Source organism: Anguilla rostrata, chromosome 1 (genome assembly GCF_018555375.3).
Source record: "Anguilla rostrata isolate EN2019 chromosome 1, ASM1855537v3, whole genome shotgun sequence".
Taxonomy (NCBI): domain Eukaryota; kingdom Metazoa; phylum Chordata; class Actinopteri; order Anguilliformes; family Anguillidae; genus Anguilla; species Anguilla rostrata.
The window spans coordinates 67,694,313-67,722,215 of record NC_057933.1 but is presented as its reverse complement, the minus strand read 5'-3'; the positions used below and the strand labels follow the sequence as shown (position 1 = coordinate 67,722,215).

Sequence of the window (27,903 nt, the reverse complement as noted above, 5' to 3'; positions counted from 1 at the left end):
TGTTTTGCTGAATTGAGTTTAAATGATTACACAATTCTGGAAAAAATAAAACGGAAGGAATTGGGAGAGTTGGTATTTTCTAACTATTTTATTCAGGAGAGTATTTTCGTGGTAATCTCATGCTCATAAAATGGGTAAGGCTGGATTTTTTAAAAAGCCAAATACGAGTCGTTGGAAAAGCGTGCTTCCCACGCATGACTGACAAATCTCCCCCAGGACTGACGCAGGAATACATAAAGAACAGTAGGCTACTCGAACACTACAGCCCCCGAACACGTCACCTCGTGTCTTGGGACAACAGGCTGGGCGACACGTGGAGGCTAATAATTTTGATGTAGCAATAGTAAAGAAAATCGTGAAGACTATTCTTGGGCTCCGCTAAGAAAGGAAGCTTTTAACTAACCATCAGTCTGAAACCCAGGATTTACCGAACTCTTGTGAATATGGAGTGTTTTTTACGGAGCTGTCAGTTTGTACTGAAGGTAACATCACGGACGTCATAATCCCCATTGCGTGTTTACGAGAAGGAATTTACTACTATCCAGTGCTTTGCTAGTTACTGTAAGCAATAGTTTTACTGGTCGTTGCACATGTACCTACATGCAAAAATAACGCTGTCAAGAAAGCTGTACAGATTCTGATAAACTTGTACACAAGCTAGGTGCGTCCAAGCTAACTCCATGTTTTAAAGAATAATGTCCTACGCTGTTGAAATATTAAAAGTCAGTTTAACTTAAATCGATTCAAATTAATTAACGTTAATTCACTCAGCCTTATAGTTGACTAGATTTAATGTTTTTTTTTTTTTTTTAAATAGTAGAACACCTTTTAATTATAGCGATATGTGCCTTTTCCTCTACTCGTTGAAAGTTGACTTTTTGCCAGCCTTGTTGGCTCGCTTAGCTAAACATGTAAAACGTGTTGGTACCGTAGTAGCAGTGTAGCTAAGTCGAATTGTGGCATCGTTTATTTTCCTGCATTTATGTTCTTTATTTATTGCCTATCTTGGCTTCTTTGTAACCTTTGATCTGCACAAGATGAAAACATTCAAATCGTAGGGTCATATTGAAGGTCTTCTTGTAATGTCATTGTACCCCGCCACTCTACACGACCTCTAATATAACTCCTGTCTAAATAAATAGAAATGTAAAGAGTATGCTAGTGGTCAGTGAAACCTGAGATTAATATGTCACAGTGCATTGACGTAAAATGAAAAGGCACTTGCAATATATTTTAATGTTAATATACACATTCAGTGCATTTGGACTAAATTACCAAATTCATGGAAACCTTTTTTTATGAGTGCTGTTTTAAGGAAAAGCACTTGGAAGCAATAACAATTAACGCTGTCTTAAGACTTGCTCTTTGGAGGGCCACTGTTCACAATGTTCGGTGTAGCCCGTGTCCGTACCAAAAATCTCCTCCAGGATTTCTGGACATGCCCTACTCAATCCATCTCCAAGTCTTTTCTAACCTTTCTAATCAGCAGGTTATTATACCCAAGTCCAACCCTTAACTCCAGGTGGCCAACCTTGATGAGAAAATAAGATCAGCCAAGGGAGATGGACCCTCTAAAAGCTCTACTCTAGGAGAACAGACTTGGACATTATTTTAATGCATCTTGTAATGCATAATTATTTTAACGTGAATGGTGGAGGCTAATAGGGATTCGTTTGAACACAAACTGTCAGCAAGAGGAGACACGTATAGACAGAATATCTTCTTTACTGTACTCCTATCACAGTGGATAAGGGATCAGGAGACTTTTTACCAGCCAAGTGGCAGGCTGACTGAACAAAGCAGTCATGCCACATGGCTGGAAGGCTAAGTGAGGCTAGGTAATCAGCAGTGCGGCAAAACAAAGAAAGCTGTAACCATTACACCAGTACAAACACATTTTAAAGCTACTTAAGGACTCCGGTGTTCACTGAGGACGGGCTGTGTACTGTCACTGTTATGGTGCCCCTCAGCATAAGGCTGTGCTTTTCTCTCTGTTTACCCATTACTTTTGCCTACTTTGGGCCAAGTGTAGCTCACTTCCCATCTTTGCCTGGCTGTCCTTAAATGGGTGCTCTAAGGATGGATGAAGTGCCTCTGTCCAGCTGGTTCAATGTGATAATGCTCACATGAGAGAACTTCTGTAGTCACCCAGCGAGGTTTGATTTACTCTGATCACTGCCCATGTTCATGTGAGAGTTTATTTAGCCCTTGACTTTCATTTTGCAAATGAGTCCTAGGCAGTAAGAAATCATTTCTTGTCTTGCACCACAAGACACCTTGTGAGTGGAGATAAATGACCTGATAGCCAGCCTATGTCCTTTGAGTGTTATGTCACTGACAGCATCAGCATGGTGATGGAACACGCAGTGGACTCATGAACAATAGCTGTGCTTTCACACAGGAGGATGAAATCAGATTCTATGCAATGACTCACACTGGGATCACTTATTGCTAAGCTCATGCCTGGGACAATAGAACAAGTCAAAAAATTGAACAGTCTTTACACTCAAGATGTCATTTCCTAAAAAAATTAATTAGTGTGTTGCTTTTTTTGGCTCCTGTCCTGATTCTGGAATAAAGCTCAGCTGGTTTTGTCTGAAAGATGTTGGTTTTACATTACAATAGTGTGGAAATTCTATGGAAGATGGAGGATGGCAGAATTAGCCTAAATACAATGCATTCGTCCAGTATGGTGTGTGTATCAGTGTATTGTTCATAATGGTGTACATTTATCCTTCCTTAATTAAAAACAATACACACGTTGGACATTATATTTGTTTTTTAAATCACATCCATTCCTTTTTGTAATTACATTATTTTCTGTGGCACATTGAATGACTGTACTATTGACATCTTGGAAAACAATACATAGACTTTTTCCATCTCACTTTGAGAATTTTACTCTCACATAAAAGGATTCATTACATGTGACCAAAATAAACACAGAGAACATGTAGGCCTATTGCCATTCGAATCATCCCTGCTTTAATTATGCCAAAATATAACCATACGAGTACAACCACAGTCCTGAGGCTGGTTGACAGGCATGATTGACTCCATTTTTAAATGGATAGTTCAGGTAAAATGCATTAATTTGAAGAGGAGATAAATTCTGTCATGAACACATAAGCTTGAGGAAAAATGGCCTCCATTTGCCAAGGCTTTTGTTTAATAAATGACGTGTCTGAAATATAAGTGCCTACTGTTATATATAGTATATTAATCTTTGTTAGGGTGGTTCTGTTCAAAGGTATACAGGCATCTTTGTGATGAATGGTAGAGTAGTTATTGATTGATATAGCTGTGGCACACACATTGCTAACAAGAACAAGAATGGATTGGAACAAATGTTGTTAGGCATGCTCAGTCAGATTCTTTGTGATTTACTGAGTGATGAAGTGAGGTTCGTTTTCTTCTGTACTGGGCTATAAAGCACATAAGGCAAGGCATTGACTTATGAGAAATGGCCATTGTATGGAACAGTGTTACAAGAGCTTTAAACATCCCTCCTGCATAACAGGACATATCTTTACAGCAGTTTAAATGAAAGAAGCATGCTGTTTAGGCCACATTTTAGATAGTGATATTAGCTATCTAAAGGATAGCTTTTACAGCATTTGGTTAATTATTTTATCACGACTTTGTTTTATTCGTATGTTGTTATCGACCTATGGTTCAGGTACATAGGAGATTGTTACTGCCTAGAATTTAACCACAAAAGACAAACCACTGTATTTATGCTCCTGTACTTTTCATGTGAGACTTCACCCTAGAAAATGTAGGCATTGTTGGAGTTTAAGATAGTTGTGCAATGGATAATAGATTGGATGTAAAAAAAAAAAAACGCAGTTCGTCTTATGTTCTTGGAGAGCTAGTTGACCTCCAGACCTCTGATACTGATGAGAAATACAGGAGTTGTGTGTACAGAATTAGACAAAAAAAAACAACCATGCTGACCACATTTTAAGCAAACATGCCATTACCCAGACATGGTGTCATGTAGCCAGTGAGAACACAGTCATAGCCGCCCTGCTCCATGTTCCAGTCTACCGGGCCCTGCTCTTGATCTGAGGTGACATGGAGCTAGGAGGGTCTGAGGAAACGCGGGTGTCTGATTGTCAGCTATTAGCATCTTCTGTCATAGCACATTAAGGCTACCAGTAGCCTGTGGGGTTTCCCAGATCTGCCTTCCAAAAAGGGAGAATGCTAACATGGTTGTTACATATTTTTGGAACAAAAGGGTTACTAATCTGTAAGTGCAATTAGCTCCTTATTCATAGCACGCCCCTAATTTCACGTGTTTCTGTACCTAACACCAGCAGTCTTTTTCAGGGCCCTCCAAAAAGTAGTCCTGGACTTCATGTTGTCCTGGGGAATGAGGCCTGTGACCTGGATTCCATGGTGTCTTCCCTTACTTTTGCATACTTCCTCTCAAAGGTGACTTCCATTCACACCTTACAGTGAGCACATCAGTATGCCATCATTTCCTGATTTTATGGATAACAACTGAGTGATTTAATATTGCTAAATCTTTCATTTAATAGTGAAAAGATTTGTGGATCTTCCTATTGTCTAGTGAAAATTAATGATCAAGTGCTGCATTAAAATATATACTTGTGGTGGAGGTCAGCATCAACTGTTCATTCATCAAAATAGAGTGGTCCAGTCACAACTGTACATCATGAAATATTACATACTGAAGGTGTTCCAAGGATAAATGTGAACAGAATTAAAGGAGATATAAGTGGAAACTAAAAGGTACATAGGCAGGTTTGTGATTTTCAATCCTGACTTGCCACCCTCCATATTCTAGGTGTCCGGTTCTGAAAAGACCCCAGTCCCAGTTCTGAACATCCCACGGGCTGAATTTCCCCTGCGCACGGACAGTGGCTTCCTGTTGCGAGAGTGCGGCCTTACCCAGGATGCCCTGGTGTTCCGAGATGAAGTTGACCTGCATCGTCTTCACCGTGCTGGAAAGCTGGCTCTCACTCTGGTGGACCATAATGCGCTTCCCAGGTCAGAGGTCACGGAAAAGAAAATCACCCCTCTCTGCAGGAATGCCCCTCTATATTGTTCTGACTTGTCTCAATACTTCCCCTATTAGTATATAAGGAAATTAAGTTACTAAACATAAACACAAGACTGCATCACAGTAGGGAATATCTCTTATGGTAGTTTGACCTCACTTAATATTTGCATTTATGTTGAATTAAGTATGCATAAAATGTGATTATTTGTCTATGGCACTAAATTGGGATTTTGCCTCTTGGATTTCTCTAGTTGTCTTTGAACATCAGATGTATTTATCTGTAAGCCTAATGTAGCACATTCTAAATGTGCTACATTACATTGGCATGGCATTTTCATGCTTGTCTGCATGCAAAAATTTGCATTAATGTTACTGCTGATAACAGCAGTTAATTTATACACAGTAACTGCAGTCCTTTATATCATCTTCATCTTAATTTGACCTTTGTTTACCCTGTACCCTGAAATGCTGACATCTTTCAGGAGAATCCCTATTGTAAAGCAATAGCCGCTGAAGATTTGGAGCAGATTTTAGATTTAATTAATGCTTTAACACTTCCATTTGATCAAATTTAATTTCTGCTTTATTAACAGTTGGAAATAAGCACCAGTGCTGCTGCACTCGATCAGTTTTCATCAGTGTGCTTTTCCTCCGCAGTACTGACTGTGACCTGGAGGGTGCTGTTGTGGAGGTGATCGACCATCACCAGCTGGAAAGAATGCCTTCCCCCTCCTGTCTCGTTACCGTGGAGACTGTGGGCTCCTGTGCCACCTTAGTGACTGAGCGAATAATGCAGAAGGCCCCTGAAGTCCTAGACCAACAGGTGGCTCAGCTCTTATACGGTAATCGCCATGGCAGCAGTGTACACACTGCTCTTAGGGATGCTTGCACAATCAGTTTCTAAAGATAAGGTCAGATTTGTACTGTCGTGCTCAATATGTTACCTATTTTTTTGTGGATTAGACATTTGTTGATTCAGCCATTAATTACTTCACTGAACTTTATTTATAAATGAACTGGACTGATTCTTACTGTCATTCATTCAATCTTATTGATTCTGCATGCATTGTTATTACAATTGCATTGCAAACAGTTTCAGAGAAATGCCACACAGCTGCATTTGGTGTCCTGCAATCGGCCTGAGCAAATGTTCCTTCTACATCAGAAACACATCTGAGTGAAATTTCACAGACATTCTAACTGCTTGAGTTGCTTGATGCCTGCTTTCGTCTGACTACTGGTACCACTGTTACCTGCTGGTGTAATTTCAGTCCTGCAGGCAGCATTGGTAACCGCTGCTGTTTCACCTCTGTGGTGTGACTGTAGGCACCATAATCACGGACTGTGTGAACATGGCGCCAGAGGCAGGGAAGGTCACACCCAAGGACAGCAAGTATGCCGTCCTTCTGGAATCGCGCTTCCCAGACCTGCCACCAAGGGGCGCCCTCTTCCAGTCCCTGCAGAATGCCAAGTTTGATATTTCAGGTAGAACTGAAGGAGCTGTGTTTTACGTAGCTTTCCGGACTGACTTCTGGTATGAATGTGCGCATAATAAAGAATTTAATAGCTATGATTTATGCCCTAACCATGTGTCACAGGCCTTTCTACAGAACAGATGCTGATGAAGGATTTGAAAGTGGCATCGGGGGAAGGTTTAAAACTGGCCGTTTGTATTATATACATGACACTTGAGGTGAGTTCTCATGCTGTCTATGAGCTTGTTAATTAATTCTTACATCAGCGGTATGTTATGTACCGCTCACGTGGAACAGGTTGTGCTTAATCTCTAGTTCGAGAGATTAAATCGGTATGTTGGTCACACCTGTGTAATTTCCTACTAGACCATAAAATGGTGTCTGTGACCATGGCCAAATCAAACACGTTTCAGAATGCAGGAATGTCAGATTGCCTCATTATTTTGGCATTTACAAAGGATATTAATTATACATTTTGCGCTACAGTTCCCAAAAATAAAAGTATAAACAAATAAATTGTGATATTAATAAACAAATACATTCCAATGCACAGTTTACAGTGCATTTTAGCAGAAATACATATCAACAGTAAACAATAATCATCGTTTTTGATGCATTTATTATTTCATTTGTGTCAGTTTATTTTCTATGACATTTTTTCAACATTTCTACTTTGCTTCTTACAAAGTATAGTTTGAATAAAATGACTCAGACCTCAGATTGCATGCTTTAGATCAAGGGCACGTGTGTCCTCTCACAATGTTGATTTTCCACTAAATGAAATGGTCTGTTTGCCCGAGACAGAATAGGGATCATCACCTCTGACAAAAGTAATACTGTGATCATATATTCAAATCATAGCAATAGCTCTGTACACAAAGGGTTTCCAAACTTTATCTTGCACAGGGTTTAATGAAGACTGTTCTTTAAACTTTGACTCGTTGATAGATCATTATTTTATTCTGTAAGTTCATAAACATACTATTGTATTTTTGAAAGTGCTACCATCCATCTGCGTGGGGTTGGAGTCAGTGAGAAGTCTGTGATATTTGACTGGCACCATATGCATGTATGATTAACTGTTTTGTGGCAGGCTTTTCTCCAAAGGAGAGGCTTACAGCGGGAGCTTTGTGAGTTCTGTGACAGACACGGCTACAGCTTGGTCATCACCATGATGGTCTCTATCAATGAGAAAAAAGAACTGTTCCGCCAGCTGGCTGTCTACAGCTCCAGCACCATCTACAGGGAGGAGGTAATAACTACAGTCTTGGTGGCTGTTGTGTACAGCATGTTGGCTATTTATTTTAATCTCTATTAGGCGTTTAAGAGTATGATATTATAAAATGTGTCACTACTGTGCTCTCTCACCTTAACAATTGGCACGGTATGTGAGAAAAGCTTTTCATCACAAGACAAGATATATACTGTGGTTAATTGAGCATTTATTCCATTCATATTGTAAGGATTCAGTACAAGGATTATTAAAGGTCTGAGATGTCCAATTAGGCTGTTCTGAGGGTACTGTTGAGCATTCAGATATGAGAACATCCATTTTGTGTCATTACTCCTTATGTAAAAAGTGCTGTTTGAAATTTACTGTTAATTCTATCTTTGTGGGAATGAATAGCATATTGGATTAGTATTACAGTATACCTGTCAGTGTGCATTAAAAGCTATACTTTTATTCAAAATGTGAAGTAATTGCTGGTGAATCTTTAAAACTCCATAATTTATGTGTTATTTATAGAGATACGCTTTAGAGGAACAGTTCTTGACCTTTTTTTCCTGGGCTCTAGATGAGCCGAGCTTTGGAGAAGGCCCACAGCCCCTGCTTGAACCTGTCTCCAATGTGCAGCCCTTGTGCCGAAGTCAAGGCCTATCTCCAGGGTAACGCACTGGCTTCCCGTAAAGAAATTATGCCTGTCATCAGGGACTGTTTGAAGGACTGGGGGAGGAGATCGGTGCATTGCAGTAACCCAGAGGACCTGGGGGAGTTGGAGGAGCAGTTCGGTTCCTCCTGCGGCCCCGTCACAGATGATGAGTCCCGGGCCCGACCCGGCACAGCCTCCCGGCGTTACCGGCTTTTTGCAGAGGAGTCTGGGGTAGAGGAAGACTCCCTCGTGCCTCCTACCCCCATGAACAGCCTGGTGGAGGGCTGCCCCCTGGACAGGGGCCTCCCCAGTGTGAGTGCCGAGGCCGTCCTGGAGAGGTTCAGGGAAGTGACCGATGAGGCACGCACAGAGGACAGGCCACCACGCGGGCAGTGATTGGGTGAGAGCTAGCCACACCCACTGCTGCCTCCTGAAACATCCTGCTCTAAACAACTTTTATTACCTAAGAGCATTCAGACTGGAATCTTGCCTCCAGTAGTTTCCAAAGCGAGGATGTTCCGAAGCATGTTATTGTAGCGTAAGAAAAATTGAACTGCCAGAAGGAAAAACTATCCCACAAAAAATGCAATGCTCTCATAGTGAAAAGTTAAGTGTACCACAAAGACAGTATTTCTGCCACATAGATATTTGTCAGGTGGGTCTTCATGAAGGGGTGGATTTTGTCCTGATGGGCATTAGCCCCATGGTAAGCCAAGGAGCTGTATATCTGCTCTCCAGGAGTGCTGTTCAGACAGATGGATTTAGCAGCTCGAGTCTGTGCTACACTTTGAAGCACTGAACAGTTACTGAAGCAGGATGTCAGCAGTGACCCTTCTCTGCGTGTGGTGATGAATGTTTAACTGGTTCTCACTTCCTTGCTGCCTCATCGTGCATGATCTGAGCACTGGCTGAATTGGGCCAGTTGACAGGGATTGTGGGTTCCAGGGCTGCTGGGGCAAATTCCCAGTCCCGGGACAAAATTTTATTTTTATATTATTCCCGGGCCTGGGTTAATAATATTTATCACAAGTTCACAGGCCGTTGGGCCTGCCCTCCTCCAGTGCCTGGGACAGCGTACCTGGTTGTCCCCCCTTGACAGCGACCCTGGTGGGTTCCAAGAGGTTCTGAACTCAGATTCAGCAAAAAAATCTCTTTCCCTGATTCCTTTCTCACTCTCCTCAGTAAAACAACCCTATCTCTTTCACATGAATAGGAGTTCCCTTTGCTGAGCTGTTTGATTGACAGATACAGCTATAATGGGCCTGTATAAGCAAGTGAGTTTGGGCTACTGTGATTAGAAGCACTGCTTACACACTGTTCCATACATAAATAAATTATTTGGACCCCTTGCATGAAGAATTCATCAGTATTTTATACCTAATATTGAGCTTGTTTGATGTGTATATTTCACTTGGATAGGTTTTATGTCGCTGACGTGATGAATTGAGACTTCATTTTTGAAAGTATCAGTGAGTGAGGTAACACTATAAAAGCAGTATAAATGCTACCCTGCTGGAGTTTGGATCAGTAAGACACTGATGCCACTTTCCTGTCCTACCATCTATGGTCTCAGTGTTTTAGTTGTGGTTCTCTCAAGATTTAAGTTCTTGCTACATATTGTATGCTTTAGTTAATGTCAACTAACCAGTATATTGTTAGAGTAGACATTTCTATCAATATAAAGTGAAGCATTTAGACTTTTGTTAAAGCTTGTGATATTTAGTTACATAGAGTGCACTACAGAGTGAAAGTGTAGCATGCTTATGCGAGATATGCATAATGTTTCTTAAACTTACAAGGGGTGCAGGTACATATCTTCAGTGGTCGTAGGGGTTAACTGAGGAGCAGTTCAAATAATTAAACATTCTGTAGTGAAGCTGAAGGGTCAGGCTCCATGCAGGTGAGTCTGACTTAATGCCCTGGGCTGGAAGGATATACAAATATGTTAGACGCTTAACCACACTGTGTTATTGGTATATGAGAATTATTTTTTACCACCATTGTTTACAGCCATATACCCAAGAATAATGTCTCAGGCATCTGCTTACCAGGTTTGATTTTGATATGTGAAGTAGCTCAAATAGTGTATATAATTATTCTGAAACAACCTGATAAAATGTAATTGTAATATTATGATGTTCTTTTTAAGTTTCGATGCTTGATTGTTTTAATTACTGAATAAATATATAATTTATTACCAATCCTTTATAGTACAGTATATCAAAGCATGATTTATCTTGATTGAGCTGGATTCTGAGTGAAGGTACTGAAAGAATATGTCCTCAGTAAAATTGCATTGATGTACACTTCTTATGTAATTTTGTGTTAAATTGTTTTTTTTTTTATATTGATGCCTCATACATTTATACAATGATAATGAACACACTGATTAACGTCCTGTCTTCTACGTTGTTTAAGTGGCTACATGGACACATGTTCTATTATCCATTGTTTTTCTTCAAGATAAACAACCCATTGGTAAGGCTCCATCCACACACAGTAGTTTTTAAAGGGTCTTTGATATATTTGCAGAAACTACATTTGCATTGTGGAACATTTATTTGCATGCTGGACATTAGTACACTAAGCCTCACTAAAGAACCTTGGTCCTGAAAGTATGTGGTAGATTTACGTAAACATATTTGAAAAAATATATATGCGTATCAATCCAGCAATTTGCACACAGATTCCTTGTTGTAATCTGTTATGACTTGAGGTATGTAAAGGTGTGATCTTTTATCTTTTATACAACAGTTGGAAGCAGGAAATACAAATTGAGTATTTGGGCTGGTCTAGAAGGAAGGTAGGTTTTCAGAAGAAGGTGGTGCCTAAGGAGGAAGTATTTAATAAATGGAAGGTGGCAATCAAACAACATTTCTTCTTCTTTTTTTTTTGTTGAAAAATCTAAATATTTGTCACGTGCATGGCTTCAATACATCCATTGGGGGGCAGCCTAGTTAAACGTGATTGATTCAACAGAAAATATTCTGTTCAAAAGTGAGCGATTAGTATTCGGTCGAGTAATTTAAAAATTGCTTACTTTAGTATTTTATGCAGTTTTTCTTTTTCATGGTGATGAAAATGATTCTGTTAAGGTCACATGTTCGCTCACTTGGAAAGACTCCAAGTGAGAGAATGTCTGTACAGGCGATGTTCTCTCTCACTTGGAACGGCTTCAACTACTTTCTGTTAAATTGGAAGAAAACCAGTTTGCTGTGACTTCAAAAATCTACAATCAAGACATTGTATTTCTTTCCTGAAATTAATTTTAATTCACATCTAAAAATAAAGTTAGTGAGTAAATCTTTCATTAAAATAACTGCTGTCTTTTTGTTGTCTTTCTGCTCCTGGTGAATCCATCTCAATCCTTACACAGTAATAATACAGCAGGGATGGTGTAGGCACATGTAGCATCGAAGTGCTGAGACTGCCTTGTTCTATAGTACTTTTACAGTACTGATATGATCTGTGAGCACAAACAATAAAATAATTCATATGGTTCTGTAGTGCATCTATTGGAACCTAAGACTGTTTTGCGGTTGTACTTTAGGACCCTGAGGGCATCTGCTGATCTGGCATCTGCCTCCTTCCTCTCTGCTGAGTGTGTTGTTGTGGTTGTGGGAGAACAAGGCTACCCAGGTGAGCCCAGCCAATCGGGAACAACCGAAGCAGGTCTCAGTGAAATGCGGTAGAACCTGTAGGGACAGAGAGGGTGAGTTCACTGACAGATATAGAAACACACTCACAGAATCACTGACGTGGAGGGCCACTGTGAAGGACCAGTTCACTTACCGTGAAGGAAAACTAGAGAAATTTCCTTTATGTATTTCCCTATTCTGGGACCCATTTCAATCTTGCTTTTGTAGTGAAGGCCATGGGATCTTACACAGACCAGAGGGACCAGTACGTGCTCAATAGGTAAGTCCATCAAAGAGTAATTGAGCAAATTTGTATAGAGTTTTTTGTATAGATGTTTTACAGCAACATTTTATTACAGCTTGTGTGGTGTGTGGGCATACATGTTGGTTTAAAAAGATGAAAATACATTTTTGAGGACCCAATCACTGCTTGGTTTCAGCATCTGAAGGACATGAATTGGACACTGCAGTTCACAATGAAAACAAATATCGACTTTGATATGGTGATTTGTCAGTGTTGTTGAGGTCAGAGTCACATCTTGTGACAAAGTCACACAGTTCTTTCTTCAAAAGCCACTGAATAGAGAAGTGAGAAATGAGAAAACACAGCCTGCTATTGTGTAACTGGATCAGTACAGAGAGACAGAACTTGGTCATTTAAGGAAGGGTTGGCTCAACTGACTTCCTGAGCTCCAATTGAACGTTACTCTACTGATACTGCCGGCTCAAAAGCCATCAAGTCACTACTGTCTAATTTCGCTTCTAATTTCTACATCTGTCCTTCTTGCAACAAACAATGAATACCACAATTTACAATGATATCTCACATTATATATCAGCCAACACTAATAATCTAAGCCAACAATATGGGTTGATTGGTCAACCGTATTTCTGTTAACTGTGGGGCAGCAAGATTGCATTTTTCAGTTGCTGACACTGAAGAGCTTTCGAGAACAACTCCTTTGACAATGGCACTGTGTCTTCAGTTACATTGTTGGCAGCACGATTTTTCTCAGAGTACTAAATGGCATACAGCACTTTGCTCTGTCTGCTGTATACACTGGTTTCTGATGAAACGACTCATCCCCATGCTGGACCACACAGAACAATAACAGTGGCTGTCCACCTGTGGACACCACAATCACGTCCATCGCACAGTGAGACATCTGTGACTTCCTTCCCATCAGCCCTCTGTGATTGTGTGCCCTCTTTCTCATACTGTGATCCATGCCTTGTATTTTTTTTACCTGTGTCTCCATCCTAGATCTTGTCTCGACAAGAGGGGACTTTCATTTAACATTCCACAGGCATCCAAGACCAGTGCTGTTTAATGAGTGGCTGTCTAGCTGGATGTTCATTAGCAAGGTCTTATGATCACAGCACTCCCCTCTATTGCCAATAATGACTTAGGTGGAGGCAACAAGAGAAATTTCAGCAGACAGCTGCCATCACAAGATCGTATTACAGCTGGATGGAGGACAACATACTGTATACATTCCTTGTTGGGCTAAAATGAGAGCCTCACAACAATAGAAGTATTGTCCCATTTTTCTTTTTTTGGTGCAAATTTCACCATCACAGACAAGTATCTGGATCAGGCCCCGAATGGCATATTACCCCAAAACAGGTGCATTTCACTGGCGCTGTAATGTGTAATGCATGTATTCACTCTGCTAGAGCTGATACAACCAAATGAGTCTACATATAAAGCAAGAAAATGTGTTCTCTGTATTGTGGTATGTGAACTTGTGCTTCCGAATAGACTTGTGATTTGATCTATGAAACAGGGTGTACCTCAGCTAAAATTCCATAAAATGTTCCTCCACCAGGCCCAATCTTTGTTAAGCCTGTTTTTTAAAGTGAGGAATCTGGAGAGCTGCAGTGAGTATAATGATTTTCAACAGTCAAACTGATTTGGCGGGATGCTATGTTTTGAAAATCATCAGAAGGATCCAAAAGAGCAGAAGTTGGCAAAACTTCATATTTCAGTTTCAGGGTAAGGCTCTTTACGAAAGTGAAGAGAACTGACAGTTCTGCTTCATCATGGTCTAATGACGTACTATACATACTTTCATGACCTGATTTCAGACCTGTTTGGAGGTGTAACGCTGACAAGAACAGTGCATCAGCAGCATCACAAATTAGGGAGTGCCAGGGAAAGGACTGAACAAAACCAAACTAGATTTTCAGGTGCTGAGTTCCATGTACAGTTCACACATAAGAATGCGCTGATGATTGTATGACATGCCATCTTTTCTATTCTTATGAAAAGCATGAAAAGCATTAACAAACTGGCAATAAGTACAAATTAATAAATACAGTCTGCTAGATGAATCCTTACAGGACAAAGAAATACAGAAATACAGCCACACCCATTCTTAAATGAAATAGAATACTGCCCCCAGAATGGACTCAAAATGAAGAGTGAATACCCCTTCTTGTGTTTCCAACTTAGGTACTCCTATTCCCTGAAATTGAGCACTACTCAGCTTTTAGAGTGGAGATATTCAGTATGATAATACGGCATAATATACAGTGGCTTTATTAGCCACTCATAAAATATACTTGATCTTAGCTGCACTGTAGAGCATACCAAAAATTACATGATCGTATTCACCTGGGTAATGTGAAATTATAAAGGGCAGAACTTTATTTCAGTTCCTTAAGTCTGAAATGTATGGATTAAAGAGAAAATTCAATGAAAATACAGTGTGCTCCTAGTTACTCACTGGACTACTACAGGGGAAAAAATAATTGTTTTATTTGAGTGTGGTGCAGTCTCTTCAATACTGTGTAAACCACTGGACAGGAAAAAGCAGAAGTCCATATTGTGGAGGCATGTTTATGCTTATAATGAGGTAGTTTGATATCAAAGTGTTTATACCCACCATGGCTTTGTCATCTGACATGAATTATATTAACTTTTCAATTTCAATTTCATTCAAATGACTTTAAGTTGCAATTCAATGGCACTGTTTGAACAATAATTTAGCTGGCAGTTTCATAGCCATGATGAGCTGGGGCTTGTCTTATTGTTTTGCACAATCTGTCCCAACTGAGGTTATTGTTGAAATAAAAGAGCCCAGTTGTTTCTTCACTTTGTGGTTAATTCATGAGCTGGTATAAACCCTGCCCCCGGGCTATATGCAATGTAGCCGGTTCATTACACAAGAAAATCTGAGAATCGCTGAACTATACAGCGGGCGGGGGCCTTTCAAGAGAAACCTCTTCTCTTGCTGCATGGCAGATCTTTATGCTGTTGTAGACTTGCGACTCCATTTGCTAATCGACATAACTATTATTAGGGAATAGGGATGTTTCAATGGAAAATCGTTTGTCCTGAAATAGATGAATTACTGCATATGTTTGTATAATTCCCTCCTTTTTAAACAATAATGACAATACATAGTAAGCTGCAGTGGACGCGACTGGGTATGCAAGAATTCACTTATTACATGATTTGTTTGCAACTTTACATCGCACAATAATTTTCGTACAAAGAGGCTACATATGCTGGCGTATGTAGGTTGTTATTATTACTAAGTTGTGTAAATACAGGCGGGTCAGTGCAGCTCATGGGTCCCTCGCCGCACTATGTTCATTTGGGCGTTGTAGAATGGCCACCTCACCTTTCAGGTGTAGCGAATATTGTTGTCACTGCGAATGCAGCCCTCTCATTGGCTGCGAGCTGTATCTGACTCTCCCGGTTTCCAGGAGTGCTAACCTCCGTCGAGCGAGTTAAAAAAAACAAATAAAAGAAAATATGTCTGACACGCTGTAAAGCATTATACCACCAAACAATACAGGTAACGTAACAAAAAAGTTTATTGTTTTAATCGTTCTGTGGGTGGGTCTTTCTAACTTTGAAAAGGATGTGAAACGATGTGATGTGTGTGCTTTGTTTTTTAGCGCATGTGAACAAAACCAAAAAAACGGACTACTTCCTTTTGTAGAACAGTACATAAAATACTGAAAGTAGAGCCGATTGGGACAGGTTGACGCGCACTCCTAGTCTCATTGCGTATGCTACTCAAATGTAAGAAAAACCACATCATTTCGTGGGCTTCCTCACATGGATATTGTATGTCGGCTGAAATTACTACTAATTAAAAGATCACAGATATGAAATAGAAACAGAGGACAACTGATGTTTTTAGTATAAAACTCTTACGGACTGTGTCGTGGCATTTTAGACAGATTTTCTTGTTATCATTTAGATACACGAATTGATTCAAGCCACTAGAAGTAGCACACGCTTATATTGTGTGGCAGCAAACATTTCACTGTTTACTGCTATAAGGTAATTTGGCATCCATTGATGTTCTTTAACAATTATTGTGGAGTAGCTACACAGATAACGACACACCGAAATGTAGGGAGTTTTTCCTGATTAATGCTTCATTATGAAATTTAATAAAATATTTATGTATAGCCAAATATCATGCTTTTAACGTGTTCGTTGATTTCTGACCTTCTGAAGCCATCTGTGCTGAGGAACACCCTGAAATATTCGGCCTGCCTAATTGAATCGATAAGCCTTGAGTATTTCAAGGCTGCCTGCAGTGTTTCCAGTGTGGAGATGAACATTCAAAGTTGATTTAAAGTGGATTTGGCTCACAGTTGTATCACTTCACTGTTGCTTCACCTTCATGTGTGCAGCCAGTAAGACTCCTTTTTAAAGTGTTTGTCTATGCTGATTGTTGTGTGGCTGCTGGCAGGTTTGACTTTCAAGCAGAGATGGTGGAGTGAAATAATGGCGGACTGAGGACGCACACACAACAGCAGAATAGGCACAAGCTGAACTGTTCCCTCTATTCTGTACTGAGTGTATGTGTTTTGTAGGAGCAACTTGTAAGAGAAACACGAGTGGGCTTGAGGACTTCAAAAGAAGAGGCTCTAAATATTGGGCTCAAAAGAATATATAAATGAACTATGCTATGAAGTTTGTGGACATCACACCTCTATAAGTGCATCTCTGCTGTCTTTGCAGCTCTTTAAAACAAGTGTGTACAACATGTGTATGATCATATGCACGGCAAATTTGAGTTAGCTGTGCAACTTTTATCAAACGATTTGTGTTTGCTCTAAGCAGTTGTGCCTTTGGGTTCTGTTGACTCTGATCAATGAGTCAGATAGGGTGGACCCCGTCTACAAGAGTGATATGTTGCAGTGTGTCAGAATGAAACCCAGGCTTTTTTTGCATAGTGTTCTACAAAGTTGCTCAGTCTGTCTTGTGAGGGTGCCTAGTTTTATGTGCTGTAAGCTCTGACCACGGCGTCCATGTTTAGATTACACTTTATTTAGCGGTTCTAAGATGGCTCCTCCTCTGAGCTCTGACCCACATGTGTTTCTCCCAGCAGCCCGGAAGGCAGAAAGACTCTGCCTAACTTTAAGGACATGGAGCTGAGAGAGGAGTGGCAGGATGAAGAGTTTCCCAGGTCAGAGGCTATTACTGACCAGATAATTCACAATAGACTTCTAGCCCATTTGCCAGCTAGGATTCGACGGTGCTCTTAGGCTCCTGCAAACCCAAGTGATCTCAAGTCCTTCAGTAAAATCAGTTTTTTGAAAAGTATCATGTAAGGTAGGGACTTATTTGTATAAAGCAGCAAGATATATAGCACACATTCAGGAGTGCTTTCTTTTGAGTTTTAGTTTAGTGTTTTGCTTTTATTTTAAACTGAGCTGATCTCTCAGGACAACTGGATACATTTTCTAACATGTTTATTTAATAGTCAGTGGTGCTGCAAATATTAAACTAAGCAGCATGCAGGCTTCAGCTGTAAAACACTGTAAATAATGTGTAACTGAAATTTCTTTTTCTTTTTAGGCCACTTCCAGAATATGCTCATGGCCCGGAGGATGAGCTGGATGCTCCTGCTGCAGAGACAGGCAGACCTGGTAACTCATTTTCTTATATTTGCTAGAATAAAATTCTGTTTTATTAAAGTTAATGCTTTCTTAAAAAGAATATTTACACTGACTTCAGGTTATTTTATGATGAAGAACTAAGAATTAAAGGCACTTACAGCGCTATTAACAAAATGGTTTCATTTGACAAATAAAAAGCTCTTTGGTAAAACTTCATGTTTGGGTGGACTATGTCAATTGTGAATTTCCCCCTATTACAGTGAAGTTATGCACTGGTTGTACTTGTCCAAAGACATGGATGGAAATTCATTTATGGATTAGAGCTGCGTTAAATGCATTGCAGCACATCCCAGATAATACCTGTGTCATGCAAAAACATTTACCTCTAAAAATCTGGCACGGCAATGGCATTTCCTGAATAGATAAGGATGACAGAGTAATCCTGTAGTGAAGAACTAGTCTGTATTGGGGGGGTCTGATGGCTCTTTGTCGGTGTTGGCAGTCCCTCCCAGCAGCCTGGCGCTGTCTGGAAGCAAGCCCAGGAAGAGGCGCCTGGCGGCCCCCAGGATGATCCTGGGTCTCGACCAGACCGACTCCCTGATCTCGGATGAGTTTGCGGCGGCCGCCCTCTCCACCTCCCCCGAGGACGACATGGAGCTGGACATAAACCTGGAGGCCCTGGAGACGCCTTCCGACAGCGAGTCCTGCAACTTCCCCGACAGCGCGCACGAACTGGAGTGGGAGGGTAACGGATCTTTAAAAATCCTCTTTTCGGTTTGGCTGCTAGGATAATTTTTTTTGTCTTTTCTTTATGAGGCTATTTCTGTAGTGCGTTAATCGTGCCTCTGCTGTTCTGATGTGATTTCCATAAAAGGTCATCTTGTGTGTTTGTGAGGCTTTAAGTGTTGAATTGGGGCTTATGTGCCTGGGTTAAGAATGTGGCGATTGTGACCCTGAATTCGTCCCTCTGGCAGATGACCTGCCCCGGATGGACAGCGAGGAGGACAGGAAGGTCAGCACACCTGTTACAGACCAGGTGGAGATGGACATGGACCAGGTGGACAAAGAGGGCCGCAGGTGGCGCCGGTTCAGAATCGCTGGGCAGGAGGTCCGCGTCAACATGAGTGTGCTGGAGCCCTACCTCCAGGTGCTGTCCCATGGGGGTGAGTTTGGGATGAGCGTCACACAGACTAGGAGGGTTGGGGTGAGAATGAAACTTTGCACTCCTATACAAATGCATGTGAAAGTTGTCCAGGATAAAGGATAGTGGGATGGTCTTTAGAAACATCACTGCAGTTGAATTGCATTGTAAACCAGACTGTTTATTTTAGTGGCACTGTTATTCTCAACATTAGCTTTTACTGCAAGGAACAATACTCTCATCATTAGCAAAGCAAATATGTAGCTTTCCATTCAATGCTCATGAAGTGTGGTGTATTCATTAGGAACTGGGCTTGTACTAATGATGCTATTCAGATTCAGATTTATGGTGGGACAACTAAACCAAGGCACCAGAACTTAATCCAAAACTATTAATACTGCATATCTGGATCTACATAAACCATTACTGCTACGACCACCTCTGCTTATTATTATGACTGTTAAAAAAGAATAGCGAGGGGAGAGGAAGGGCCTCACATATAAAGTTGGCGGAATGATAATTTCGACTTTCTGGTTTACATCTGAAGGTACTGTTTCCTGGTTGTCATCTTTAAATTAATAAAACTCGAATTATAAAACTTGTCCTTAGGATCCACCACATGTCGTCTCATTTATTCCAGGTTACTATGGGGATGGAATGAATGCCATCATCGTGTTTTCCTCCTGTTATCTCCCGGATAGCTCCACTGAGCACTATGAATACGTCATGGAGAATCTCTTCAGGTAGTGTATCTACAGCCAGGCATTCAGCACCAACAATTATCATACTGAACCAAGCCCGCGAAGCTGAAGGGCATAATTATCAATTATAATAACAATTTCAAATGGTTCGGCAGTCAACGGAAGCATTTTATGCATGCATTTTTGTTTTCAGAAATACTAATTGGATCCCCACCAAATTCAACTTGTTTATAGAAATACTATTACAATTTCTTGCATGTGCAGCACATTCTTTGACTGACAGCAGTTACAGTAGAACCTTCCGGGCACAATGTAAGCTCTTTGTGTGGATGGATGTTGGGCGCAGGTACATTGTGGGGACCCTGGACCTGATGGTTTCGGAGAACTACGTGATGGTGTACCTTTGCGGAATGGCCCCCCGAAGCAAGATGCCGCCGATAAAATGGCTGCGTGAGTGCTACGTGACCGTGGACAGGAGGTGAGACACGATTCCGCCTGATCCTGATAGGAGAATGGCACTCCAAGCACTGCGGCAGTGTTTTATGTAGAACTTCACTGAGCATCGACCCCACAGTCACCAAATGATGGGAAAGATTTTTTGGAAAAGAAGTAGCACACAGGGTCGGGTAAAGTTACCTAGTTTGGCTATCATCCTTGGAATCAATACTTGCATATAAAATGTATCATGGGATCCCTTACATTTTCTTCAGTAGATACTCTTTTATCAAAAGTCTTCATTTCTTTTTAATAACCAGGAAATATTTTTAATCAATTTATGGGGTCTTAAGCTAGGCATGATAAAGGTGAAATAAAAAAAAGAAAGATCTTTCCTAACCAACACAATTGCCATCTAAGTAATGTAAAAGCCAAAATACATTTCCTCCCGGTCATTTCCTCCCTCTGCATGTAAATGGAATTTGTATACAAATATTTTTTGTTAGTGTCCTTGGTCAATTAAACAATTAGACACACCCTTAATGCAGGCTCATACTTAAGCTGTATTTATCTATACATGCTAAAATGGTTCTGTTTTAATGTGTGAATTTATATCCATATTAGCAGATCACTAGCTTTGTGCTAAGAGGCAGAAGGGACATGACTGGCTTCTCAGTGCCTTCTGAGGATTGAAAATGAACAGAAAAGTATTCAGACTTGTCTACTGTTTTTAAAAAACAATAGCAGCTTTAAAATAGAATGGAAACTACTTCAGTGGTTAAAGGGAAATTTCTGTGTGCCTGCACAACCATTAAAGTATGCTTTAAAGTTTTTTTTTGTTGTGATATCAAGTACCTGTTCATGGGCAATGGAGTATAACAAGAGGAAATGTCACTTACTGATAACTACGTGTGACATTCTTTTGGTAGGAAATGGATATTTTTCTTCTGTGAAGATAAATTTCCTAATTTTCTAGATAAATTTCTGATGAATCTCCTTCATTGCATTATGCATGCCTATGAATTATGCATTTTTATTTGTAACTGAAGAATTGTGGAACAACCTCTGCACATATTTGACACTTGATATGTGCAGTTCCAAAATAGGCCACAAAAGGGCGCTCAAGTCATCACACTAATCCTTTCCCCACTCCACTCATGAATGCTTGGTTTGAATGGGAGTGCCAGAGAAACGTGAGGGATTGATGCTTGGCAGTTTCTCCCTCTGAGCCCCCAGTATGAAATATGACAGGAATGCTGTGATAATTCATTGCCTGTTAGGGCTGCTATCAGAAGGGAACTGTTCCTATTTAACATTCCTCAGATAACCCACTGACTCCAGACTGTAGACTCCAGTGTTACAGTCAGGGTGTGTGTGTGTTCACCCTATACATATATAGGCTTATGGAGAGACCTAGCTCTTTGTGAGAAGCTATATCATCTAAAAGCCAATGATGCAAACTCTGTACTAACCTAGTTAAAAGCACGCATCATGGTGCAGTGGCTCAGGTGAATTCTGATTGTTAAACAGGGTTGTGAAAAAAGCTAAAACTTGGAGCATCAAAATGACAATTAAGGACACTCTACTGCATATTTCAGTGCATGTAATTGCTCTGCCGTCAGTAGGTCTTATCGCTGTGACTGCACGTTTGCATTTTCCTTATAAAGGCTGCTCAACCCCAGCTCACTGTACATGCCTTTCAGCGCTGACCACCATAACACATAACCATTTCATAACAGGAGATGGTTATATGCTTGACCTCATGCTCCCCATCAAATTTAAAATGAATACTCAATGACACGGTGCCTTATTTGTTTCATATTTGCAGTAAATTAAGTTCAAATTATATAAAATTCAGTAAAATGCTGGAATGTGGATATAACATTTAGCAAATAATTCTCAGTATTTCAAAACAATCATCCACAATCATCCGTGTGTCAAAATAAATTTTTTCACGGTTCTTCCCCTCAAATGATTTGTACTTGTTTGACCCATTGGTCACCATTGGCGACAAGAATGAGGCTCGAGGGTGATGTCATGCTTAACTGTGCTGTGGGAAACTTATCTCTATCATTTCGAGTCTGCATGCAAACACCAAGGCTCCTGGCATTTTGGAGGCCGTTCAGGGCAGCAGTGACAAAATGGTCTTCAGACATTACCTCATGAGTCCAGAGAACAGAATGCAACTGGAGCTTGAATTAAAGTGTTATATGTGTTTAGGACACCACAGCTAAGAATTCCAAGCTCCCAACTGCTTTGATATGGGTAAGACTTTTAGAGATGGACCACATGCTAGACTCTGTCCCTATGGAAGGACGAGAATGAGATGTGAGATTAGTTACTGAACAAAGATGAATTATTTTGTCTTATTAGAGAGAGAGTTGTGGTGGCGATGGGGTCACTTCAGGTGAAAAAAGGTTTAACGCAAGTTTAACTCTGCTGGTGTGAAATGGACACCTGGTGAGGTTCATGATGTCACATCTCAAGCCCCTGCATGACGGCTGCTTTTGATGTGGAGCGTCTGGCAGCTTCAGCTCCAGGCTTTGCCCCCTCCGTTCTGTTTGGGTGAATAATGATGACAGTCCAGCAGTAACTCCCAGTCACACGATTGCCATGGTGAAATCAGGGTGTGGGTGTTCAGGTTAGGCCAGACAGTGGTGCCTCTGATGTGTCATTCGACACACAGTGTTGAGTCACTGTTTTGTTAATGTTCTCTGTTAGAGTGAGGTGTGCTCAGTATGTCAACTTCATTGAACTAAAAGCAGCCTTTTCTTTGAATAATTCCCATAATCCTTGCTGCCAGCCCTCTCAGTTGAACCTCCAGTGCACAGCACATCCTCCTATTATTGGCTTTTCCATAATAATCATTTATTAGAACTGCTCCATCAGTCTCAGTTTTAGACAGGCCCCAAGGCACTCTTATAATCCAATAATGATGTTGCAGATTAATTATGCTACCATCCAGAGTGGTTTCATTAGTACAAATCATCCTGGTTTGTGGAAAGTGATTCACAGGTCTGGAACTTGTTCACTGAAGAGTGAAGAGTGAAGTTGCTCATAAATGCTTAAATTGAGGAGGGCAGAAGCTTCAGTTGCCCTGGTCTTTGTGTCCCCCTCTCTCATGCCTTTCTGTCTTTCTGGTCCAGGTTGAGGAAGGATCTGAAAGGCCTGTTTGTTGTTCACCCTACCTGGTATATCAAAGCGCTGATCACCATCGTCAAGCCATTCATCAGGTGCGTAGCCCAAATGCCCCAAACGGTGCCAAATAAAAATACTTTGAATGGTCTGCTACACAATAGGATGGACTCGGGAGATGCAAATGACCAATGGCCTTGTGGCTTGGTAGCATAAATGAAGCTATAAAGAGCTACCAGCCTTGTCTGTTCGGAAGAGAAGCTGTCATATGTGTTTATGAGTGTATGTGAGAGAGATGTTTTACTCAAACATGCTCCACAGCTCACTATCTGGATCATTTAGCTCCTATGCTATGACAACAAATTCTTTTCATGTGGAAAAGGAACAAATTATATGAGATTCCAGATAATACACTTGTATTAAATTCCCATGACTGCTAGAACATTGCAGAAACTTCAATATATTATAATATTGGATTATAATACATTATATTATTCACTGAAGTGTAATGTTTTAGGGAAATTTCAATATGCCTTGTCATGAAGATAATTCAAATGGCAATGCAATATATTTCAGTGTGTTTGTGTTGTTGGTAATTGGTAATCCTGTGTCTTGCAGTGTGAAGTTCAGCCGGAAGTTGCGCTTCATTAACAGCCTGCTGGAGCTTCAGCAGTTCATCCCGATGGAGCATGTCCAGATCCCTGACTGCATCCGACAGTGAGTTACTGGGCTGCCTGGGATATACGTACGAGAGAATAATTTTCAAATATGCTAGACGAAGAAAGCAACGTTTAAAGTGTCCACAAAACTTTGAAGAAGCAGGGAAAGCACCTTCAGTACAACTGAACTTTTAACTGACGTATGCTATGACAACACATTACTTTTTCTGGAAAAGTTTGACCATATGTTTATACCTGTAAAATTTGCATATTAAAAAAATCTCCCAAGTGGGGTGTGGTAGTAGTGGCACTGATAATAAAAAGGGCAATGCTTCCCAGCACACTCTGCTTTTACAGTCACGAGACATATTTCTTCACAACTATGGGTGTGGACAAAGGTGCTCTCAAGAAAAGACAAATCACAAGAAATGGCTTATCCATGGAACATTTCCAAAGACAGGAATAATCCACCAGCAACAAAGCGCAGTCTTCTCTGAGAGCACCCCCCCTCCCCACCTCCAGGCACCTTATCCCCAAGCTGAATCACTTTCATATTTTCAAATGTGTTTTGCATGCATTTACCTGTCAAGCGAGTGCTCCAAAGCAAAGCCATTGTTTGCGCTTTGTTTTACAGGTTTGACAAGACGATGAATAGGTGAATCGCCCTCATCATCTCCCTGTAATATAATGTACATAAGGACTGGAGAGCTGGGAAGAAGTGTGGGCGAGGCTGGGAAGGCTAGTGCAAGCATCCAGGCCTACAGTGTGGGGTCACGGTTTCACAGCACCAAGGGCTGCCTTGTACAGTATAGGGAGGTTGAATAGTGGCACGAGGGACAGCGTGTGATGACACATATAGTATATCCCAGTTATTTGGTGCAAGGGAGGAGGTCTGTTGAGGTATTTTTATATAATGATGCCACTCAATACCACAGGGTAATAAAGGCAAACTCTATGCCCTATTCGTTGGCGATAGCCATGGTTATCAGTCTGTATGACGGTGTTGATTAAGGGTCTCCGCAACACTGCCAGGAAGTTCAGCACTGGCAACACAGATCTTTTCTACTGCCAGTGTTCTATTTAATCTTCCTGCATCCAGTCAAATAGGAATGGAGATTTCAATTGAGAGTTTATTGGAAAGGGAAAGACATGAACATTGGGAAAGAAGTTTTGTCAGAACAGGCTCTAGCAGTTCAGCACTTTTCCAGTCCGTCACAGCGAGCTGATTGATGTTTCAGAATGAGCTCATTCTCGCAGCACCCCACACATCTCTCGTCACCAAACGCTGCCTGAACAGAACGGACGCCCTCCCTCCCCGTGAGGAGGAGCTACACGACATCGGCATTGTTGCGTAACTACAGTGAGATTGATGGGTGCGATATTGCTAAAATCAATGGGAATGCCTAATTACTGGTTGGGTGAGCAATGCGAGCTATTATTGGGCAAATGGACTATTATAAGGCAGACTGTCTGTTATAACAAAAACACTATTTATTCAGGCACTAAGTGCAAGTGTCAAGACCACCTTGCCCTTGTGATTGAAGTTTGTATTGTCTTCAAAAATGCATTGTATCATATTTTGACTTTAAAACATGTTTTATAATGTACAACTTAACATTAAATTCATGGCATATCACTATGTGCTTTTAGGGAGCAGTCTAGAGAACAGTATGCAATGAAATCTTATTGTAAACCTAGCAGCAAATGCAGAAGAAACTGTTCATGTTCTGTCCACTTCTGTAAGCAAAAGCCATTTTATTGCTCCTTGTCAGTGCAAATATTTATACAATGTTAACAGATGGACAACCTGTACATTCAGTTATAACAGACTGAAAATCCTTGGGGCTGATTTTCTTATTATGTTAAGTTATGTCTGGTATTTGATTTTTTTTTTTTTGAAGAGTACTGTGTACACTGGGAGGGTTTTTAGCACATACCTGTTTCCACTGAAAGTGAACTGTACCTTTAATATGGGGTTGCAGTTGGGTGGGTGGATTGGTGTTTGGTTTTAGAGAAGGCCTCTGAATCTCACAGTGGGAACTTTCAGGAAACGTACTTTGACAGGGAAGGGAAATGAGGTAGCATTATTGGGGAAATAGGGGGGAGTTATTACTGTTTGGCTTTGACCCGTAAACAGGAACTGAAGAAATGTTTAAGATTATATCATTTCCAGTACCCTTTAACCCTTCATATGGAACAACCTCATTCTGTGAACAGCACAAATCAAGGACAAAAAATGACATTGTTGTATGAACTACACTGAATTATGTGTTACTGTATTTCCAGGCTTTACTATAATCATTTCTTCAGCTAAAACCTAAATTATATGTTATTACATAAGGACACAATTATAGTGGTTTTGTAAGTGGTAACACTACTTCACCAAAAACCTTTCACTGTTTTGTTCAAACATGTACTGTATGTTGTTTATAAAGCTCGCCAAGTGCTGTTCGTTCACCCTTGGATTCCTAAACTCCTCTGTTTTTCTTACTATTCATCAGGTTTTATTGTATTTTTCTACACTGCACACCCATACATCTGTTGATTTCAATTTCAAGAATATCCAGGGATCAAATTTATTATTTCACCGCAAACTTTAAATAAAATTATACCCAGTGATTACAGAGCTCATACTGTATGAGCGATACCCTTTGAAATAATCCAGAGACAGAGTCCAGTTCAGATTATGTTGCCTGTAAGATCACAATAATCATTTGAAACAGAGTAGAGTGCTAAATATTTTTAAATGAGCTCTGTGAGAGATATTGTATGTGTATGGTGTATCTGTCTGAACACTGTCATCTCAGGATTTCATTTCCAGAAATTACATTTTTATATAAAGACATTTTTACATTTAAATTGCTTTGCTATCAGTGCTTGTAAAACTAGATATGCGTCATCCAATAGCCTTGAGATCTCTTTAATGACCTGCAGGACTGCATGAGCAGATGCATTGATTTAACAAAAAAACTAACTAAATCCATTTGGAATATGGTTTGTAATTGGCCATCTGTTTGCAAGATTTGCATGATTGCATGACTTTTTGGACATAGAATTTTTTCATCGGAGTTAAACTTGATAAACACTGGTCTCACTGGTTGTAAAGCTTGTAGGAAGGTATATAAAATCCCTTTGCAGAAATAATCCATGCCATCTATCAGCCCTCTGACTTTCCCCAGTTTGAAGAGGGAAATGCATTCTAATCGCATACCAGGCCTAATTGCATCAATTAAATGTAATCAATGAGCAACAACAGGCCATAGATTTCACTCACTGAAGCTTTTTACAGTGCATGTGGTGCTCCTTTGAGTGCAGTCTCAGCTGTGGCCTGGCAATGGTACAGTACGTTGTTGAACAAAGGAAACGAAATGTTGTTGGTGCCTTATTCCTCGTAAAGCCGTTTCTTTCCGACATCTGTTAACACAGACTGAAGTGGACACTGCTTATTTTTTGTACAGCTCTATGCAAACTGATGGAATGTTTTGGAAGTATTATCACTGTTTCGTTGTGGCTTGGTAATGTAAATAAAAAACGTCATTAGGGGTTGTTGAGATTTCTGTGGTCTGCCCCGGTTTTAAAAGGAAAAAAAGGACTGGGTACATGACCACACTTCAGTAAAAATGCAACGGATTAAGCTTTCAAATGGAAGCTCCTTCACCCAGAAGGTGGGGGAGGGGGACCACAGATTGCAGACTGCCATGCTCAGGACTGGGAAAGCCTGGTCATGGATATCCTTTTAATGTTGCTTGGTTTTCCTCTGGACTGTGTGTGCAATTTGTGGATTCCTTCATTTGACTTGCCCACCAGAGAATGGATCTGCCCTGCTGTGAGTGAGGCAGAACTATGCTACAGCTAAGATGTTGGTATGGTTCAATATTGACTTGAAATGGTATATCAGGCATGGTGGTGCTATTGTGATAAAGAGTGACTGTTTCCACATGCTGATGT

General features: G+C 40.6%; 2 protein-coding genes across 8 annotated transcripts; both read left to right on the top strand.

Annotated features, from left to right (window-relative positions):
* The first annotated feature begins 223 nt into the window (after positions 1 to 223).
* Positions 224 to 9,509, top strand: prune (prune exopolyphosphatase). Its single transcript, XM_064352103.1, has 8 exons — positions 224 to 482; positions 4,333 to 4,437; positions 4,814 to 5,016; positions 5,687 to 5,871; positions 6,356 to 6,514; positions 6,628 to 6,722; positions 7,598 to 7,756; positions 8,301 to 9,509. The coding sequence occupies exons 1-8, from the start codon at positions 444 to 446 to the stop codon at positions 8,769 to 8,771; spliced, it is 1,416 nt and encodes a 471-aa protein (XP_064208173.1). The 5' UTR covers positions 224 to 443; the 3' UTR covers positions 8,772 to 9,509.
* A 2,470-nt stretch (positions 9,510 to 11,979) lies between these two features.
* On the top strand, positions 11,980 to 26,412 carry bnipl (BCL2 interacting protein like). 7 transcript variants are annotated; one of them, XM_064352168.1, is made up of 11 exons: positions 11,980 to 12,087; positions 12,242 to 12,293; positions 17,374 to 17,451; positions 17,844 to 17,914; positions 18,387 to 18,629; positions 18,859 to 19,047; positions 19,666 to 19,768; positions 20,073 to 20,204; positions 23,308 to 23,394; positions 23,915 to 24,013; positions 24,590 to 26,412. In XM_064352168.1, exons 2-11 carry the CDS (start codon positions 12,250 to 12,252, stop codon positions 24,612 to 24,614), a joined length of 1,071 nt encoding a protein of 356 aa, XP_064208238.1. In that variant the 5' UTR covers positions 11,980 to 12,087; positions 12,242 to 12,249; the 3' UTR covers positions 24,615 to 26,412. The 7 variants fall into 7 exon arrangements, with proteins under 7 accessions (XP_064208238.1, XP_064208231.1, XP_064208281.1 ...); XM_064352211.1 differs by having other exon boundaries at positions 11,985 to 12,087; positions 17,371 to 17,451; XM_064352161.1 differs by having other exon boundaries at positions 11,980 to 12,293.
* Positions 26,413 to 27,903: the final 1,491 nt, after the last annotated feature.